At 37.2% G+C, this 16,765-nt stretch overlaps 3 protein-coding genes across 3 annotated transcripts; 2 read left to right on the top strand and 1 right to left on the bottom strand.

The window, feature by feature from the left end:
- The first annotated feature begins 5,737 nt into the window (after positions 1-5,737).
- Positions 5,738-8,629, top strand: glb-11 (GLoBin related). Its single transcript, NM_065401.5, has 5 exons — positions 5,738-5,841; positions 7,101-7,367; positions 7,416-7,607; positions 8,052-8,171; positions 8,238-8,629. Exons 1-5 carry the CDS (start codon positions 5,765-5,767, stop codon positions 8,344-8,346), a joined length of 765 nt encoding a protein of 254 aa, NP_497802.2. The 5' UTR covers positions 5,738-5,764; the 3' UTR covers positions 8,347-8,629.
- Positions 8,630-9,351: 722 nt separating this feature from the next.
- C36E8.6 (uncharacterized protein) lies at positions 9,352-9,868 on the bottom strand (the record flags this gene model as incomplete). Its single annotated transcript, NM_001026036.1, has 2 exons — positions 9,352-9,508; positions 9,750-9,868. 2 exons carry the CDS (start codon positions 9,866-9,868, stop codon positions 9,352-9,354), a joined length of 276 nt encoding a protein of 91 aa, NP_001021207.1.
- Positions 9,869-11,265: 1,397 nt separating this feature from the next.
- On the top strand, positions 11,266-12,362 carry Y1A5A.1 (LIM zinc-binding domain-containing protein). The gene is made up of 2 exons (NM_065400.8): positions 11,266-11,432; positions 11,990-12,362. The coding sequence occupies exons 1-2, from the start codon at positions 11,289-11,291 to the stop codon at positions 12,251-12,253; spliced, it is 408 nt and encodes a 135-aa protein (NP_497801.2). The 5' UTR covers positions 11,266-11,288; the 3' UTR covers positions 12,254-12,362.
- Positions 12,363-16,765: the final 4,403 nt, after the last annotated feature.

The following is a 16,765-nucleotide window of genomic DNA, read 5'->3' as shown; positions in this document are numbered from 1 at the left end:
AGCTGGTTTTGAAATAATAGGCGGTAGGTAGGCAGGAAGGCACGTTCATGGAAGAGTTACCATTCTCGATATGTGCATAATGCGTGGATACAACTAATCAAATCGAGGACGATTCTGCAGGTCCTTCTTGAAATCGGTTTTTTTTGCAAAACTTTTTTTCCTGAAAAAATCAAATTCCCAAACACCTACACCACCGCTATTTCTAATATCTAATTCTGACGAAAATGAAAATAAATATCCTCAGCTTCTGCTGCTTCTGACGTGGATACTTTGTAGTATGATTCGGAAGGACCCATTCCGCGCACAAAATCTCATAAGAATTGTGCATACAATATTAGGAGCCCCCATTGACTCAAAGTGTGCTGACGGAATTGAAATATTTATGAAAACAAGAATTATAATCATTAATCTGGAATAGACAAAATATAGTTATTTTTCATGATGGCCGAGTTTTATATTTTTCTAAGCCATGTCGCGAATTCTATCCAACGCCTGAGAGTTTACGGAGCAGAGTGTCGTTGTGATGCCATGCATCTCTTAAAAATTCAGATTCTACATTCAGATTCATTCAGATTCCGAATTCAGATATCCATGTTTATGAAACCGTTTTCGAAGACTGAAGGATCCATTCGAGACGGGAAAAGTTAAATTGCCTCATCAAGTTCCTACCCCGATTGTTTGTTTCAAAAAGCAGTTGTATTGTATAGAATGTAGTGGGAGGCCCCCAATCAAGCTCACTCCGGGAAGTGCTTGTATATCCGGAGGTCCGCGCCGCGGGGCCAATTGTTTTGTCTCGTAATCTCCACTGATTTCCATACTATTTTCTATCATCTGTTCGTATTCTTGTTTTCAACCCTCTTCATCTTCATCTCTTCATCTTTCCGCCAACCCCATCATCGTTTCTTGAAGCGCATAAAAAAGAGCAGTGTGTGGTGTGCTCTTTTTATGTTTTGTATAATGATTAACAGGCCACGCCTTTCTCCCTACGTCACGAGATCTTATGGAGCAGAAGTCATTTTGGAGCATCCTATTGTCCTTAGGATAACCTAATCATAAGTTCAAAATTGCATGTTACAAAAGTAAATTGCTTTGGGCTCAAAACTAGTTTTTTTTTGAAAGAAAATTGGTTTTCTATGCACAGAAACTGCAAAGTTTTTTTTTCTGAAAAAATAGTTTACCCGTAGACAGGCGTAGTTCATATTGAAGGTAGGCACAGAGTAGATTTAGGTAGCCTTGGTAGCATGCTCAAGCAGGCATTGGTTGCTGAAAGTAGGCATCAGGAAGGCGTGTATCGCCTTGAGGAACAAATCAGGCGCATGGCGCTTTGAAGGTAGGCAAATATAGGCATTGGGCAAAGTGAAATTATAGGTTGGCAAGATTATAGGTTGTAACTTATTTTTCGACATTTTCTCAAAATTTTGAACCCTACTATTATCCTCTCAACTAGATTATTGCATGATTCACTGCCATTTTCAATGCACGTAAGCAAATTTGGTGTCGGAAGTGTCAGACAAGAAAACGCTGAGACTTCATATTCAAGTACAAACTGAGTTCCTCAGAGTGCGATAATATGTCTGCAAATAACTTTAGCCGGAAACACGTGGCTTCCTCTCTGAACTATTTGAAAACAATCAAATTTCCGGTGTCAGAGCGCTGATTGTTTTCTATTTTAAAACGATGATTAGGTCACAAGCTGATAAGCTCAACTTATCCTATCAGGTTGTATTTGAGGCAACTATAGGTATCGTTGCCTGCCAATTTTTTGAGAACGTTGATTGTAGGCACGAATCTAGGCACAAGACAGTAAAGTGTGTGCCAATGTGGAGATTAGACATTTGGATTGTTGGACGGTTGAATTTTGTTGAAGAGATCACATAAACATAAACTCTTGGTTCCCACGTTGTTATAAGTTTGTGAGAAAAGTTGATATTTTGGCAAATCCATTCCCTTCAGTTTTTTTGAAAGCCCTTTCCATAATCCGTTAATATACCTTCTCCCGATTTCCAGACTCTTTTCCAGACTTGTTCTCTAAAATCCGCTTGTGACGTTGTCTTTCTTATAGGCTTCATCTCCTTCCACTTCTCCACCTCCTGACGTGGAACGGAGTTTTTTGACATATCTGCTTCAATTTGACACTTTTCTTCTTCAAAAATAGATTTTCGAATTTCTAGTCCTTGTTAGCTCTCTGCCCCAGTATTTTGGATCTAACACGGACGTCATCACATGTCGAAAAGAACAAGTGGTCGCTGATTGTCACTTCAAACCCTCAGTTGACATTATTCTGTTTTTGTCCACTTCCTTTTGGCACCGCCTCTGGCTATCTGTGTGAGTGTTGAAAATAGATTTTTTGCTTTTTGCTCTGAGCATCTTGCACACACACATGAAAGAGATATGGGATTCCCCTTTCAATGTATAGTGTCGTTATCTTTTTACTAGCTGCCACCTTTCTATGTGTCATTTAGTGCAGTGAAACGGCCTTTTCTTGCAAAAGTATATCATGCCACAAAATCAAATCAGTTTCTTCATATCGAGATTTAGGCTTAGGCTAAGGCTTAGGCTAAGGCTTAGGCTAAGGCTTAGGCTAAGGCTTAGGTTTAGACTTAGTTACAGGTTTAGGCTTAAGCTTCGGCTAGGCTTAGGCGTAGGCTTAGGCTAAGACAAGCTTAGGCTTAGGCTTAAACTAAGACAGATTTTACTTCCGAATCGCCACCAAAAGATCGAAGCTCCTCTAGAAATACACTGCCCTAATCCAATTTGATGTATCAGTTCCTGAACTCTTTCTCAAAATTTTCCTGTTTTCCCCGCAAAATTCGATTTTCAAAAACATTACAAATTGTTAAATCTGATCTTGAGAATGATTTAATTAGACATTTCCCAGTTAAAACTAGTCTAGAAATCCAAATCTCAAAACCAATGAAAATCCGTAGAAATTCAAAAAACTGACTACTCGTGGTAATATGTATCTTCTTCTTCAATGTAGGCACAACAATGGTTGCTTCGTACCTACTGCCAAAATGCAAAATTAATCGACCACCCACGAACATTTTAACTTAATGTTTTTGCTTATCGTTGGTAAAACTTCGATTCAAAGGAAGATTTAAAGTTTTGAAGCCAATGTTTGCTCCCGGAGCTTCCGGAGTTTCCGATAACGAAGTAGACACTTTCAACCATGATCCCGTCTCGAAAAAATCTGTCAGCTGTTAGTTGGTTGATTGTTGAAAATAAAGACAGATTGGTTCAACCTCTCCCATTGCTTGCTTTTCACTGATTAAAAGACAAAACACTTCACATCAATTTTTCATCTTTCTTCCAGCAGACCCCTGATAGATTTCTTTTGACGTGTTGTTGTTTCGACGCCTTTTTTCTCGAATGGTGCAACTGGTCTGTTGTTTTTGTATCTCTTTCTTTTCTTTTTTGTTCTCTAACTAGTTGAGATCACAAGAATAGTCATTTGGCTTGTTAAAGACCAGAGCTTGAAAAAAGAAATATTGCTCAGTTTTCGAGTGAAAACAAATCTGTTTTATGATTTGGTTTATCTAGGTTATGAGCTTGTTGTAAGAAGAAGATAGGTTTGTACGTTTAACTGAACTGCTTCTACGGTAGGCAGAAATGTGTATGGGTGTAATGCATGCCTATCACAATCGGTCAAACTTATCTCCCTACTGGCCTATTTGCCTGCCAAATTTTTCAAATCTGCAGTTTAGCGTGAGTTACGGTGTTTAGTGTTTGCAAATTTTAGGCAGTAGGTGTAGGCCATCTTGAAGGCAGGCAGGTCAAATTTGAAATCTATGCATAACTCCTCCTCTTTTTCCCCTCCCCTGCCGTGTGGCCCCTCCTACTTTTTGTCTCCTACGTCACACACACGGGGCGATGCTCTCCCTCCAAATCCTCTCATTTTTCCAATTTCATATGTATATACAATCTAGTTTTTTTTTCTATTTCTAGCTTTCATTTTTTTGACTTTATTTTCTGATCAAGTCTTGCTCAAAGCTCAAAGTTTCCAAAAACTTTTTGAAAATTTGAAAATAACTTTGATACGCCAAAGACAAGGCTTCATCTTTCGCTGATTAATAATTCGGAGTTGTTTTTTTGTGTGTTTGCTCACATAGGCTCACGAGGTGGTTATGCACTTTTTGGTGTGTAAAAAAGGGGACAAAACACTATTCTGCTTTTGGTCAAGTGAGTGTGGATTTCATTGGAAATGCATGAAGCACGGTTGTTACCGATTCATTCATTCCTGATTATTATTTTTCTTTTTCTTCCCACGCTTTTTTGTAGATATTTTGGTTCCCGATTTAATTTGGAATTGAATTTTTTATATATAGAAGTATCTTTAACTTCGAATTTCTCATATTTCTTAAGACTTCTAGCAGCCAGCTATAATGAAATTATCTATTTTTAGAACTCCCAGAAGGATTTTCTGTGCGTATGGTGAATTGACTCACCGGCTGTGACGTATTTTCATATATATGTATAACTATAAATAGTTGTTTCGTAACAATATCCAAGTTAATTCGCAATGTGCAAATAATGTCCCAGTGGGCAAGAATAGTAAAAATGCTTGTTAACTGGAAAATACCGAAGCTTAAAGTTAGATCGGCGCATTTACAAAATCCCATTTTTCTCATTGTTGTGTCAGAATTTTTTTTTGGAAAATTTATATAGAAATATTTATAAAGATAACTTTACTTTCAAGTATGAGAAAATGGGATTTTGTAAATGTGCAGAAAAAAATGTGCCGCACATCTCCAACTGTATTCCCCGAGAGCCTAGCTTCCACAAACCATAAACCAAAAAAAAAACTTGAACTCTTTGTCTCGAAATCGTCACGGGAACATGTGTAAGTAAGTACACAATCTGTTCATCAGAGAGTACAAAATTAATGACCGTTGTTGACAGAACTCACTCACGCGGTACACTTTTATGTATCCGATGATCTTTTGATTAGGCAGAAAGGGAACAAATTTCGTTTAGGTTCAGGTTCAATAAATTTGATATTGATACGAGCTGAGGTAGTGTATTAAAATATATAATGTATTAAATTTACAAAAAGTTCAAAAGATGCTCAACTTCTAGAATCTACATATAACAAGAGTTTATAATTTGAACCTTCTGCTCCAGCTCTGAAATGTGATACAAATTTCTATCTCGGTTATTGTAGACATTTTCACTGCTGGTAAGCCTCTTCATTGCTCCCGAGCCCCTTAAATGCAGCCTAGGCGTTTAGCGGGTTGAAAATAGCTAACAAAATTTTAAAATTAATGCGAACAAAAGAAATTACGAAATTCAAAATTTTCCAGCTTTTTCCCAACTGTCCACTTCAAAATCTATGTATTTAACAGCTAAAACTTCTTCAATTTCTGAGTACTAATATCCAGAAGCTTGTTGTACATACATTCTGTTTCATAACAAGTTGATAACAAGCCACTAGTCATAGGGAACAAGAGTAAATACACATATACTCAGAGCCTTCTCTCTCTCTCTCTCTCTCCCAAAACCCCGCCCCATTTCCTCGCCATAGTATAAATCAGAGAGTTATTATCACGTGTGAATGGGAGAGATCTTCTAGCACCTCAAATTCTCTTGTCCAGTTGTTTTTCCTTCTTTTCCTTCTTCATCAATTGTTTTTCCGTCTTCATTTCTGTTTTTGTTCTGCTAATGCTGAAGCTGCTCCTCTTTATTTTGTCATCACCGTGCTGCCGCTATCCTTCTCCAATTTCCGCAAAACTTAAACGATTTTCAGATAGAAAAACTTCCGTGAAGCATGGGAAACGCCAAATCAACTGACTCGAATCCGAAGAAGTCGGTGCGCAGGAAGTCGGCAACCACGCCTAGTACAAGGTACGTGCCTACCTCATGCCTGCTTACAAAAAACTGAATAATGTGGAACTAGTACTAAACCAGATATTTATCTTTCATCATACTTTTTGATGCCTACTGCCTCTGATCTGTATTTTGTGCCCACTTTGAGACCTATCATTCGAGGATTATATGACTAGGACAGACTAGACCTATGCCTGCCTACCTACGTGCCTACCTACCGTCTTTTTTCGGAATTTTACAAACACAGGCGCTAATTTGGTAGGAATGAGATTTCTGAATCACTCCTACACGTTTCTAGATTTCTACGTCATAGTCATTTGGGAATTCGATTTCGAGAATTTAATATCAGTAGATGAAATCTAACCAACTAGTAAACGAAAATTGCAGTAACAAATTGACCCGTTCCCCCGTAACTTCATTCCCATCATCAAATTTCATCGTGTTGTATGACCTCCTGGCAGTGCTCTTCCGATTTTATTACAAAGTGCACTGCTCCTACTGGTGGTGTCTCTACACCACTTTGTTATTTTTATATATCTGTGACGTAGCACAGATTACAACTATTCTGGGGTCTGCACAGTGGGAGTTGCGGAGAGAAGGGAATCTGTGGGAGTCATCACGTTTGAGATTTATCATGATTCAGGGAACCCCCCACACATTTGATACGAAGTACGCATGCACCTAATCATGAGTAATAAGAAGAAACGCTTTATCTCTGAAACTAAAATTAATGCCAAAACACTTAAACATCTTAAGCGTAAGCCTAAAACGGAGCCCAAATCTGAACTACAGCCTATGCCTAAGCCCAAACCTGAGCCTAAAATAAGCATCCTCTCAATTCTTCTTTATATTCTGGCAGTGGCGGTAGATTTGTCCAGAGAGTTCTGAAAATTTTTGTTGACTGACAGAAAAATCAATTTAATACACAATTCAATGAACCGACTTTTTTTGTGGTTTTGAACTTGTGCCAATCAAAATTCAATTTTCCACCCGCTGAAATGGGTCTAATTCAATTTGTATCAGCTCATAGCTCAGATGTTTTTTTTATATTTTTATGGTTCCAGAGGTACTCGTAGGTAGAAAAAACCTAACTTCAAGGCGGCCAGACAAGCAGGCATGAAACGTGCCTACCTGTCATCGAAGCATTCGATAACAAATGTAGTATTAAACGCTTGTTGTCTAATTTAATATTAATTCTAGTTCTCAAAAACAAACTAACTTTTTTAAAACCCAACTAATCCCCCTCTCTAACACTATCTCAAATTCAGATCTTCCAGCAGCAGCAGCCGTCCATCAATCTCTTCCCAAGGAAATCGAAAACCAATTTTATCAGTTAATCAACGACAAATTATCAAAGGATGTATGGACAATTCAAAGGATGATCTTGGAGAAAGAATATTCCGTCGAGCACTTGAACGAAGGGATGATTTTAAGCAATTTATTGATAATTTGAGCAAAGGACAGAGATATGAAAACTCACAATATTTGAAACAATTTTTGTTGGGAATTGTTGAGAATATAATGGATATTGATGAGATTAATAGGTACGGTTTTCTGGTAAAAAGGAAGTTTTTTAAAGTTTTCCCTTGCAGAATATCTGAAGAATTCGGGTGTAACCATGTTCAATTCCGTGCCAACGGTTTTAAACCGGACTTCTTCGCGTGTACCGCCGACGCCGTTACCACCGAATGCACATTCTTGGATCAGGCTGCTCATCCGACAAGTGAAACTGCCGCCGCATGGTCTTTGCTCACATCGCATGTCTTTTCGGCGGTCAGAGATGGGTAAGCTTTATGAATTTGTAATTATTTTTTATCGCCAAATTTGGAGTAGACATACCTGATGATATCTGATAGTGACTAATAGGCTGAGATCAAAAATTGTGTCTTGTTATTGGCTTTAGGAAATGTTGGCAGAGTTTGAAGATTGGCAAGGGGACAGGAAGGAAATGTAAAAATTATTCATGAGATTTCAGTTCAGAGTTTAATATTTTGAGCTTACAGAATGCAAATGATTAGGTTTGGGCTTAGGCTTAGGTTCAGGCTTAGTTTTAGGCTTAGGCTAAGGCTTAGGGGCTGGCTCAGGCCTACATAGTTGGTCAAAACCACTAACAGAATAAGAAATGTAGAAACATACTTCAAAATTGAAATTTTTCGAATTTTCCTGACTTGTTTTGTAAATAATGAACATTTAACTAAAAAAGAAGCCACTGATGGATAAATTTTCAGATACTACGCGGAGCTTCGTCGCCAGCGAAAGAGCAGTAACGCATTCCGAGCCCGTGTTTCAGTAGATGTAGTTTCAACAGGAACAGATGATGGAACAAGTCTTTCAAGTGCAACAAGAAGGTCATTAATTATCACTTGACTTTCCACAATATCTCAACATCTCAACTAATCCACGTGTAGTTTTAGATCTAACTCGCCTCAGGAAGAAATTGCTGAAAGCTTTGACCATCACACCGTCGAGAATAATTGCGTCGAGTCATCCGGCAATTTTCTAGCGCCACCTACGGTTTACTGAAATTCCACTTTTTTCTGAAATTTTTTTGCTGGTACTCGCCTGGTTCAGATGTTTATAAATTGATTCATCGTACTGTAAAATAATTGAAATACAATTTTCTGAACTTTCAGTTTTTTTTGAAACTCCTTCCCTTATTGTCTTTTCACCAATATTCCTCAATTTCCCTATTTATTTGGCCACCGTTTCCCTGTGTTCCCTTTTACATTTTACCCCAGTTCTCCTGTTTTTTTCCACAATTTTTCCTGTTTTTTGTCGATACAATTGAAATACATTTTCTGATTTTTTTAAAGTATATTTCCTGGAAAAATTAGTTCCAGGGAAGGAGGAGCGAAGGGTTTTGGAGAAAATATTTCAGACTAATACCTAAATGACTGCCAGGCCAGTATGGAACAGGTAGGCAAGCAAGACACAATTACATGAAAGTAGATAAGGAAGATGAATAAACATTAAAATATTTACTGATGTTTTTTATCATTAAGTTTAAAAAAAACGGCTCTTTTCTCGGCGCATCTGAAAATTAAATTTTTTCAGTTTTTTAGCAAGAAAGAGTTTGCGAATGATTATACTAATTGAATAGCTGGACCAATAAGCTTATCATTAAAAAATAACACTTGAAAAAGTGTACGCAACGTTCCGTACCATTCGCAATGCACCGAACCGAATGATTCGGCTCGACTGTCGGCTTATTGGTTCGAGGCATATATACCTCTACGCTATAACCACTGTTTTCTAATGTTATTTTTTAATGATAAGCTTGTTGCTCTAGCTAAACAAGTATAATCATTCGCAAACCGTTTCTTGATAAAACATTGAAAAAATGGAATTTTCAGATGGGCAGAGAAATGAGCCTCACAGCTCAGCTCTGCACATCACCGCTGATATAGGGAATTTTTTTTGAAAAGTGTCCATGATACAAGAGACACAGAGATGTACATGGCTGGGGCCTAACGTTCAACATTGGAATTTGCCTTCCCCGAAAAATTTTAAAATTCCGATTTCGCCGGCTCATTGGAAATCCCACGCCTCGTGAAAAAAAATTCTTCGCGGTTTCCAGCTCCATCCCAATCCTAGTGCTTCCCGGCTCCCCTTCCCATCTTGTTCGACGTTGCTCGACGACGTCCATCCTCTCCTCATCCACTGCCCATCCACATAGTGTGCCACGCTGAAAATCACATTGTTTAGGAAGAATTATGAACACAGTTAAAATAATTATATTCTACGCAAAATGATATTTGCTCGCAGTAACTTTATTCAGACTTTTTAATTTCTGAAAATAAAGACGAATTGCTTTGCCAACTCAGTTAACTTAAAAACAAAAAGTCGAATTAACCACAAGTTAGCTCTTGGTTTCGTCCTTATTGAAATTATTTCTAAACATTCTGAAAAGTAACAGTCGAACTTACGTTTCATGCTCGACCAGTGTCCTCTGCAGCTTCCCGATCCTGTCAGCTCCATCCGGGTCCACGTGCTCCTCGACTCCCAATCCCAGAGTGATGTCGCTGCATGCTCGACGGCACCCCATCCACTGACCATCCGCTTCCGATTCCACTGCCAGATGAATTGAAGTTTTGAAAACTTCGTACTGATTTGAAAACCGTATTTCTGCTCATTATATAGCAAGTGGGCAAGTGGGCGGGGCTTAGAGTTCAACTAATGCATTAGTGTGCCACTCTAATATTCGTAATCTTTTGGATCAATTATTTGCTCTTTTCATTAACATGAAATGGTTTTTTAAAAATTTTTATTTTCTTCCGCGACCTTACGGTCATAATTGTTGTTTTTTAAACACATTTCTAATTATTTAATAAAATAATAAAATAATTAGAAGACACATCAGTAAAAATTTTTAGGCAAATGTTCAACTCTCCACCACGGGAAAATTTTCGTGTAACAATCTATTTTTTCGTGTAACAATCTATTTTTCGTGTAACAATCTATTTTTCGTGTAACAATCTATTTTTTCGTGTAACAATCTATTTTTCGTGTAACAATCTATTTTTTCGTGTAACAATCTATTTTTCGTGTAACAATCTATTTTTCGTGTAACAATCTATTTTTCGTGTAACAATCTATTTTTCGTGTAACAATCTATTTTTTCGTGTAACAATCTATTTTTTCGTGTAACAATCTATTTTTCGTGTAACAATCTATTTTTCGTGTAACAATCTATTTTTCGTGTAACAATCTATTTTTCGTGTAACAATCTATTTTTTCGTGTAACAATCTATTTTTCGTGTAACAATCTATTTTTCGTGTAACAATCTATTTTTTCGTGTAACAATCTATTTTTTCGTGTAACAATCTATTTTTCGTGTAACAATCTATTTTTCGTGTAACAATCTATTTTTCGTGTAACAATCTATTTTTCGTGTAACAATCTATTTTTCGTGTAACAATCTATTTTTTCGTGTAACAATCTATTTTTCGTGTAACAATCTATTTTTTCGTGTAACAATCTATTTTTCGTGTAACAATCTATTTTTTCGTGTAACAATCTATTTTTTTTTGCGCTCAAATAAAGAGAGTTGCGCCAATCAGAGATGATCAGTGGCGTGGCGGCTGCTGCTGATTGGTGAGGGTACTAAGATCTTTATATCGAGAGTTTCAACATTTGGAAAAATATTATAAATTTCAGAACTCTTGACCATTTTTGCTAAAAAGTGGTATGCAAGGAATCCCAAATGCTTCCGTTTCCATTTCATTATTGAAAATTTTGAAATGTATTCTTGAAAACGTGAAAACTATACTTTCTGCTTCTCAATTATCACAAAATGGCAATTAAAAATGAAATTAAAAACTGTTTAATAATGTCCGTGAACCCCTCCTATCCTCTCCCCTTATTGTGCCAATACATTCCACGTTATCATCCCCAAATGCCAACGTGTCCACTTTTTGAATCAAAGTCAATCATTACTCCAGTCTTCTACTTCAACTGTAAACGAATGGATCGTAGCATTGATCGTCGTCTCTGTGGGCACTGTCACCAATCGATTGGAAGTGAGGCACTTGTCGCCATGAATCGTCTCTGGCATCCGGACCACTTCACGTGCTCATCGTGCAAACGTCCGATCAAGCAGACGTTCCAGGTATAATTTTGAGGAATTTTCAAGACTATCCGTTCCTGAAGCGCTCTATGAGTTGTCGATCTGGCAGTCAGCATTTCTGGTGTCGCTGCACTGAGCTTTTGTCTCAGCCGGAAACTGAGGCCAATATTCCAGTCGTTGATTGCTTTACTTCACAGTTCAGGATTGATGAACCCAAGGAGTAGGCAGGGCTTGAACTCGTGACCTCTAGATTGCTAGCGGTCACCACTACCGGCTGAGCTACCCCCACATGTAGGAACTATCGCGAGGCCTGTCTCTTGTCGGCTGCTCCCCGCCTGAGATTGAGCGCGAGTGAGATATAGAGTGAGATATAGCTCAGAAAAGATTGTTTCTTTGCGTTTTCGAGAACTTTGAAAGAAAGCTTCTTCCTTATCTCCGTTCCCAGTGGAAGTAACTTTTGTGCAATTTGAGAACTTTTAATTTCCACGAGATAGTCTTATGCTTTTTACTGTAGAAAATAGTCACGCCTACACAGGAAAAACATACCTGAGTGCCTACATTCTAAACGGAAATAGTTAAGCTAAAAATATACATTTCAGGCTGCCGACAACCACGCCTACTGTGTCCAGTGCTTTGCTCAAAAGTACAACCCGAAATGTGCTGGATGCATGGAAACTCTCGTCGACACGTGCCTTCTTGCTTTGGACCGACACTGGCATCCACGTTGCTTCACGTGCTCCTCGTGCAATCGCCCATTGCCAAATGGAGAATTCTATCTGGTTGATGATAAGCCGTACGACTTGGATTGTCACTGGGCAAAGCGTCTCGAGAAGAGAGAGCACATGGAACGTGGTGAACGTTAAGAAGAACGCCGTTAATTTGTCGAACTTCCCCACTGTTTTTTTCCTTGTATTCTTGTGATGCGAGACTAGAATTCTCGTTGCCTTTCTTTCAATAAAATTTAATGTTTTTACATAGACTACACTTTTACACTCCGAATTTAAAAGAATAGGCTAGAAGCTCTGTTACTTTTCAAACTGATTATTTCCCAATATAGGGAAATTTTGGTATTCTCCCCAAGACAGAGCCTTAATTGCCCTATTGAATTTTCTTTACTGGTTTTTTAAAATACTAGTAAAGTTAGTGACTTTTGCTTTTTTTTTCTTTAAAACTTCCAGAACCCGATTTCCTAATTAATTTTCAGTTGCGTGAAATGAATGCTTTAAAAATTATAATTTTAGATTTCAGTTCCTCTTGAAGCTTCAAGACATTGACGTAAAAAAGAACTTTGTGAATTATCACTGAAAAGTATATAATTTTGAAGTGCACGACATTTGTTAAAGTATGCAATGAACGCTTTAGTCTCGAATACCATTCAAAAATTTAGCCGTATAAAATGTTTAACAGATTTTTCGTGTTTTGTCAATTTGTAAAATTTTTATTGATGCCTTATTCCTTTTCATAAAAAATGTTCTCCAAAAAATAAATTTTCAAATAATATCACAGTTGCCTTAAACATCATCATAATATAATCGTCGGAATTCTGTAAATCTGGTTATTTTTAAATTGAAAACAATTTGAAAGCGGTCGACATCAAGCTATGTACCTGTTAATGTATATTTTTTCCTGCATATTAATTATTTTTCAACGTTTGAATGTGAACTTTGGCAGTAGGCATAAGTGTAGGCATACTTCAGGCAGGTAGGCCCAATTTTTTGGTAAGATTTTTGCCAAGTGGAATTGAATTACTTTCGACTGAAAACCCCCCAGCTATAATATTTGTCAATCTCTCTGAAGTTTGAAGCATCCCTTCCTTCACAAAGAACATGAAAAGGTGATATTTCCGGAGAACGAGTTGGAGTGAAAATGAGCATCTGGAGAATTGCCAATGACCTCCTCCTTCTCCTCTTTGTTCCCCCATTTTCCGCCGTGCCAGATGTCTTTTCGTTAGTAGTGTCTTCTTCTTCTTCTTCAAAAAAGTCCCTTCACTCATTTCAGAGCAAAAGCATTGAAACGTAATTCGAGAAGTGTGAGTGTTGTGTATGAGACATACACACACACTTGTTGTTGCATCTCCCTCGGTGCCAGTGCCCACCCAACGCGGTCTCCGCGCGTTCCGCGAAAACAACACACGGCGCCAAGTCCCCCGCGCCGCGAACAACAAAAATGATCTCTCTCTCTCCCCCTCTCACATTCCCGCTTCTCTTCCAGTCACAGGCGCCAGAGGCACATGGTGTTCCTTCTTGCTTCTTTCTCTAAATCTATAAAACTTGCAGCAGCAGCAGCAGTTTTTTCAGTCCCTTTTATTTGATCTTTCTCTCACTGGCGCCCAGGGCTTATGAGCAATAGCACTGGACGGCCCAAGTCTCCAGAGAAGTCATAGACAAACACGTACACGGCTTGGCACACTCCTAGGACGGCGGTAGGGGATCGGCGCCGCGCACCGCCCATGGCAACACACACACACGAGCAGTAAACAAACCGTCTCCCAGTCTGTGCTTCCTCTTCAGGTCATAGGCACCGTTTGGGTTATAAGAGATAGAGAGAAATAAATATTAAATGTGAGCATCTTTTTGAGCCATTGGGAGAGTGAGAGCATTGAAGGCTGCGGTGGAAAAATTGAAAATGAACGGACATTTCGAAACTGGTTCAATTGGAAATCAGCTCAAATTTTTATTTTATTTTAAATCTTTCAAATGTTGAAATAAAAAGTATACTTTTACCTACTTGAATACCTCATTCCTATCTGTCTATATGTCAGCCTAGCTCCTAATTTCTAAGCCTTTACCCAACTAGAGTCTTACCAAAAAACCAATAAAAATATGGAAAAATAGTTAATTTTTCAAGTTTAAATTATCAGCTCAAAATTTGTGTGAGAGTTATAACAAAAATATTGAAAAAATTGAATTTTTTCGAGATTTTACTTTTTTGTTCACAGGTTTTTCGGGCCAAATTTTTTTCCCAATTTTTTTTCAAAACTTACTAATTCTTGTAGAGAAAAATTGAAGCAATTTCCAAACGTGCGTTTGCAAGACTAACTGTCTCTGGAGATCTACAACTCTGCGGAAAAATATTTATAAGAAGATTATCAACTAATTGTAAGTTGTAGACTAGGATATAACCAACAACATTGCAGTTGAAAACTTTTTATCAAAAAATTGGTGTCCACATGGGCATGAAAAATGAAAAAAAATTAGTGTTTTTTTGCGACCTTACTTCAAGCAATTTAAACTCGGCCATAAATTTTTTGATAAACTGTTTTCAACTGCAAAATTGTTGATTATAGCATGGTCCACAACTTTTTAGTTGATTACTTCTTTTTAGGATTTTTTCCCGCGGAGATATATGATGGAAAATGATAAACGTGTAAACATGTTCTACAAGATTGGTAAATTTTTAAAAATTTGAAAAGCATGTTTTCGAGCCAAAACCTAGGCGGTTTTGAATTTTTTTATTTCAAATTTCCTATCGAGCAAGTTCTCACCCCTATTAGTTGATATTTGCATTTTAACCTTTCTCTTGTGCAACCCAGTGCCACGTCATTCACATATGCATCACCGAATACACAAAACCTTTTTTCTTTTTTCTCCGAGGGTGAAGTCATTTTTCTTTGCTTTTCACTACCTCTAGGACAATGTTTTTATGTATTATACGACACGGCTAACAACGATGTTCGTACAGTGAAAAACATATTGTAATGTAGTTGGTAACTTGTTCGGTTTTTTTTCTGTAAAGATAAATTCCAAAATTTGAGTATCTAGAGATTATCTTTTCCAAATTTGATACGGTCTTGTTGTAGGCATGTGTGCAGGTAAGGTAGCCGTAGGTTGTTTTGCAGGTATACAGGCGAACCTTTTGTACATTTAGAGTAAACTCGAATTGAAGCAACCGTAATTGGAAGGTACATATGATTTTCGTGAGACCGAAAAAAAAAATTATATGCTCGTTCAAAATTCTTGCATCTTTACTTCCCGATGCGCCAGCAATGACGAGCAGGTGTTTTGACGATGACGTCACTAAAAAATGGAAGACCCTCTGGGTGTGCAGCTGTAGAGAAAAGATAAAAATGAAGTGAAGACGATGTTATTTTGTTTTCTCGACTAAGCTAGGTTCTTCACAGATTTTAAGCTGTCTTTTATGAAAAGATCTGATGCCGAGATCTAAAAAATAATCAATGTTTTATTTACTTGTCTTACAAATCATCCGGAATGCCACTTCTCTGAATTCAAGTAAAAACAGTTAATTTTCCCTCAAAGTTCCCCCAAAAATAGTATCTAGAAGAAAACCTTGAAACGGTCATAAACTAGCGTGCTGCAGAAGATGTTATCTTGTTGGTTTGAGGAGATGGTATAAAAGTTCCGTTGCAGAATGTATAAGGGCCTATTTTTGGTGTTTGATTTTGATTAAAATTGAGTCAGTCTGGTCAGTGTATATTTGGCTTTACGAAATTTAGGTGATTTTTAATTTTTTCCAAATGAGTTAAATTTAAAAAAAAACTATTGCTTTAGAAAACCTTTCATTGCAAAAAAGGTATCCCCACCATCTACTGTATTCTCTCTAGTTGTATTGCACCTCACTACTTTAATTTGAATGGTTATATCTTTGAATTCATTAGAAAAAAGACTATTCTACTAAAAAACAATAGATAACAGAATTATGAATATTTTCTCACTATCAGTTGACGATTTTCAAATAATACAATCCACAATTGAGGTATAATTGAGATACAAAAATTTACGATTTGAAAATGTTTCTGAGTAGACAAGTTACCACCTATAGTCTGAAAAATAGAGCAGCTCTCAATTTGGCTTCACCGTGGTTTTGAATATTTTTGGCGTAGGTAGATAGGCAGGCGTTTTGTGCCTACACTTATGATCTCACAAGACTTTTGGCATGCGTTAACTGTTGCAAGCCTTGCAATATTGTTTCAATACGTGCTTTATGCCAGCCTTTCATAGTTCATTTCTCCGGAAGATTGAACATCCAACAAAAAGCAATAAAAATTCTTTGAAAATTGTTAATATATCAGGTGGATTATCTTGAGCTTCAGCTTTGTGATAATGTTCCTTGATTGGATTTTTCTGGTTTGTGAGAATGAAATAAAAATAAAAATAGAACAAATGGAAATGGAATTGAATAACAAAAATTGTGAAAAAAAACAATTAGCGAGACAAATTGCTGTCTGGAATTTTTCATTCCTAATAACAAATTGAGACACAACAGAAGTTTTGAAAAAAGTTGAGCTTTAATCTTTGAAAAAAACAAACAAAAGTAATGTGAGATGGTTTCAACATGAATAATTTTTGCATTTTTTTCTCGAAGCTTCTTGCTCCAAAAATATTGACAGAAACATTTTAAGTCTGGCTTACAGTAAT

This window comes from Caenorhabditis elegans, chromosome III (assembly GCF_000002985.6).
Source record: "Caenorhabditis elegans chromosome III".
NCBI lineage: Eukaryota > Metazoa > Nematoda > Chromadorea > Rhabditida > Rhabditidae > Caenorhabditis > Caenorhabditis elegans.
The sequence above is the reverse complement of the archived record's forward strand: the minus strand, read 5'-3'. Positions and strand labels throughout refer to the sequence as shown.

What these genes read in the sequence shown, in the direction of transcription:
- glb-11 (NM_065401.5), top strand. Translation starts at nt 5,765, where the DNA reads ATGGGAAACGCCAAATCAACTGACTCGAATCCGAAGAAGTCGGTGCGC. An exon ending in GCAACCACGCCTAGTACAAG is followed by an intron (nt 5,842 to 7,100) that starts GTACGTGCCTAC and finishes CAGATCTTCCAG; the next exon opens with CAGCAGCAGCCGTCCATCAA. An exon ending in CTTTCAAGTGCAACAAGAAG is followed by an intron (nt 8,172 to 8,237) that starts GTCATTAATTAT and finishes GTGTAGTTTTAG; the next exon opens with ATCTAACTCGCCTCAGGAAG.
- Y1A5A.1 (NM_065400.8), top strand. Translation starts at nt 11,289, where the DNA reads ATGGATCGTAGCATTGATCGTCGTCTCTGTGGGCACTGTCACCAATCG. An exon ending in CGATCAAGCAGACGTTCCAG is followed by an intron (nt 11,433 to 11,989) that starts GTATAATTTTGA and finishes TATACATTTCAG; the next exon opens with GCTGCCGACAACCACGCCTA.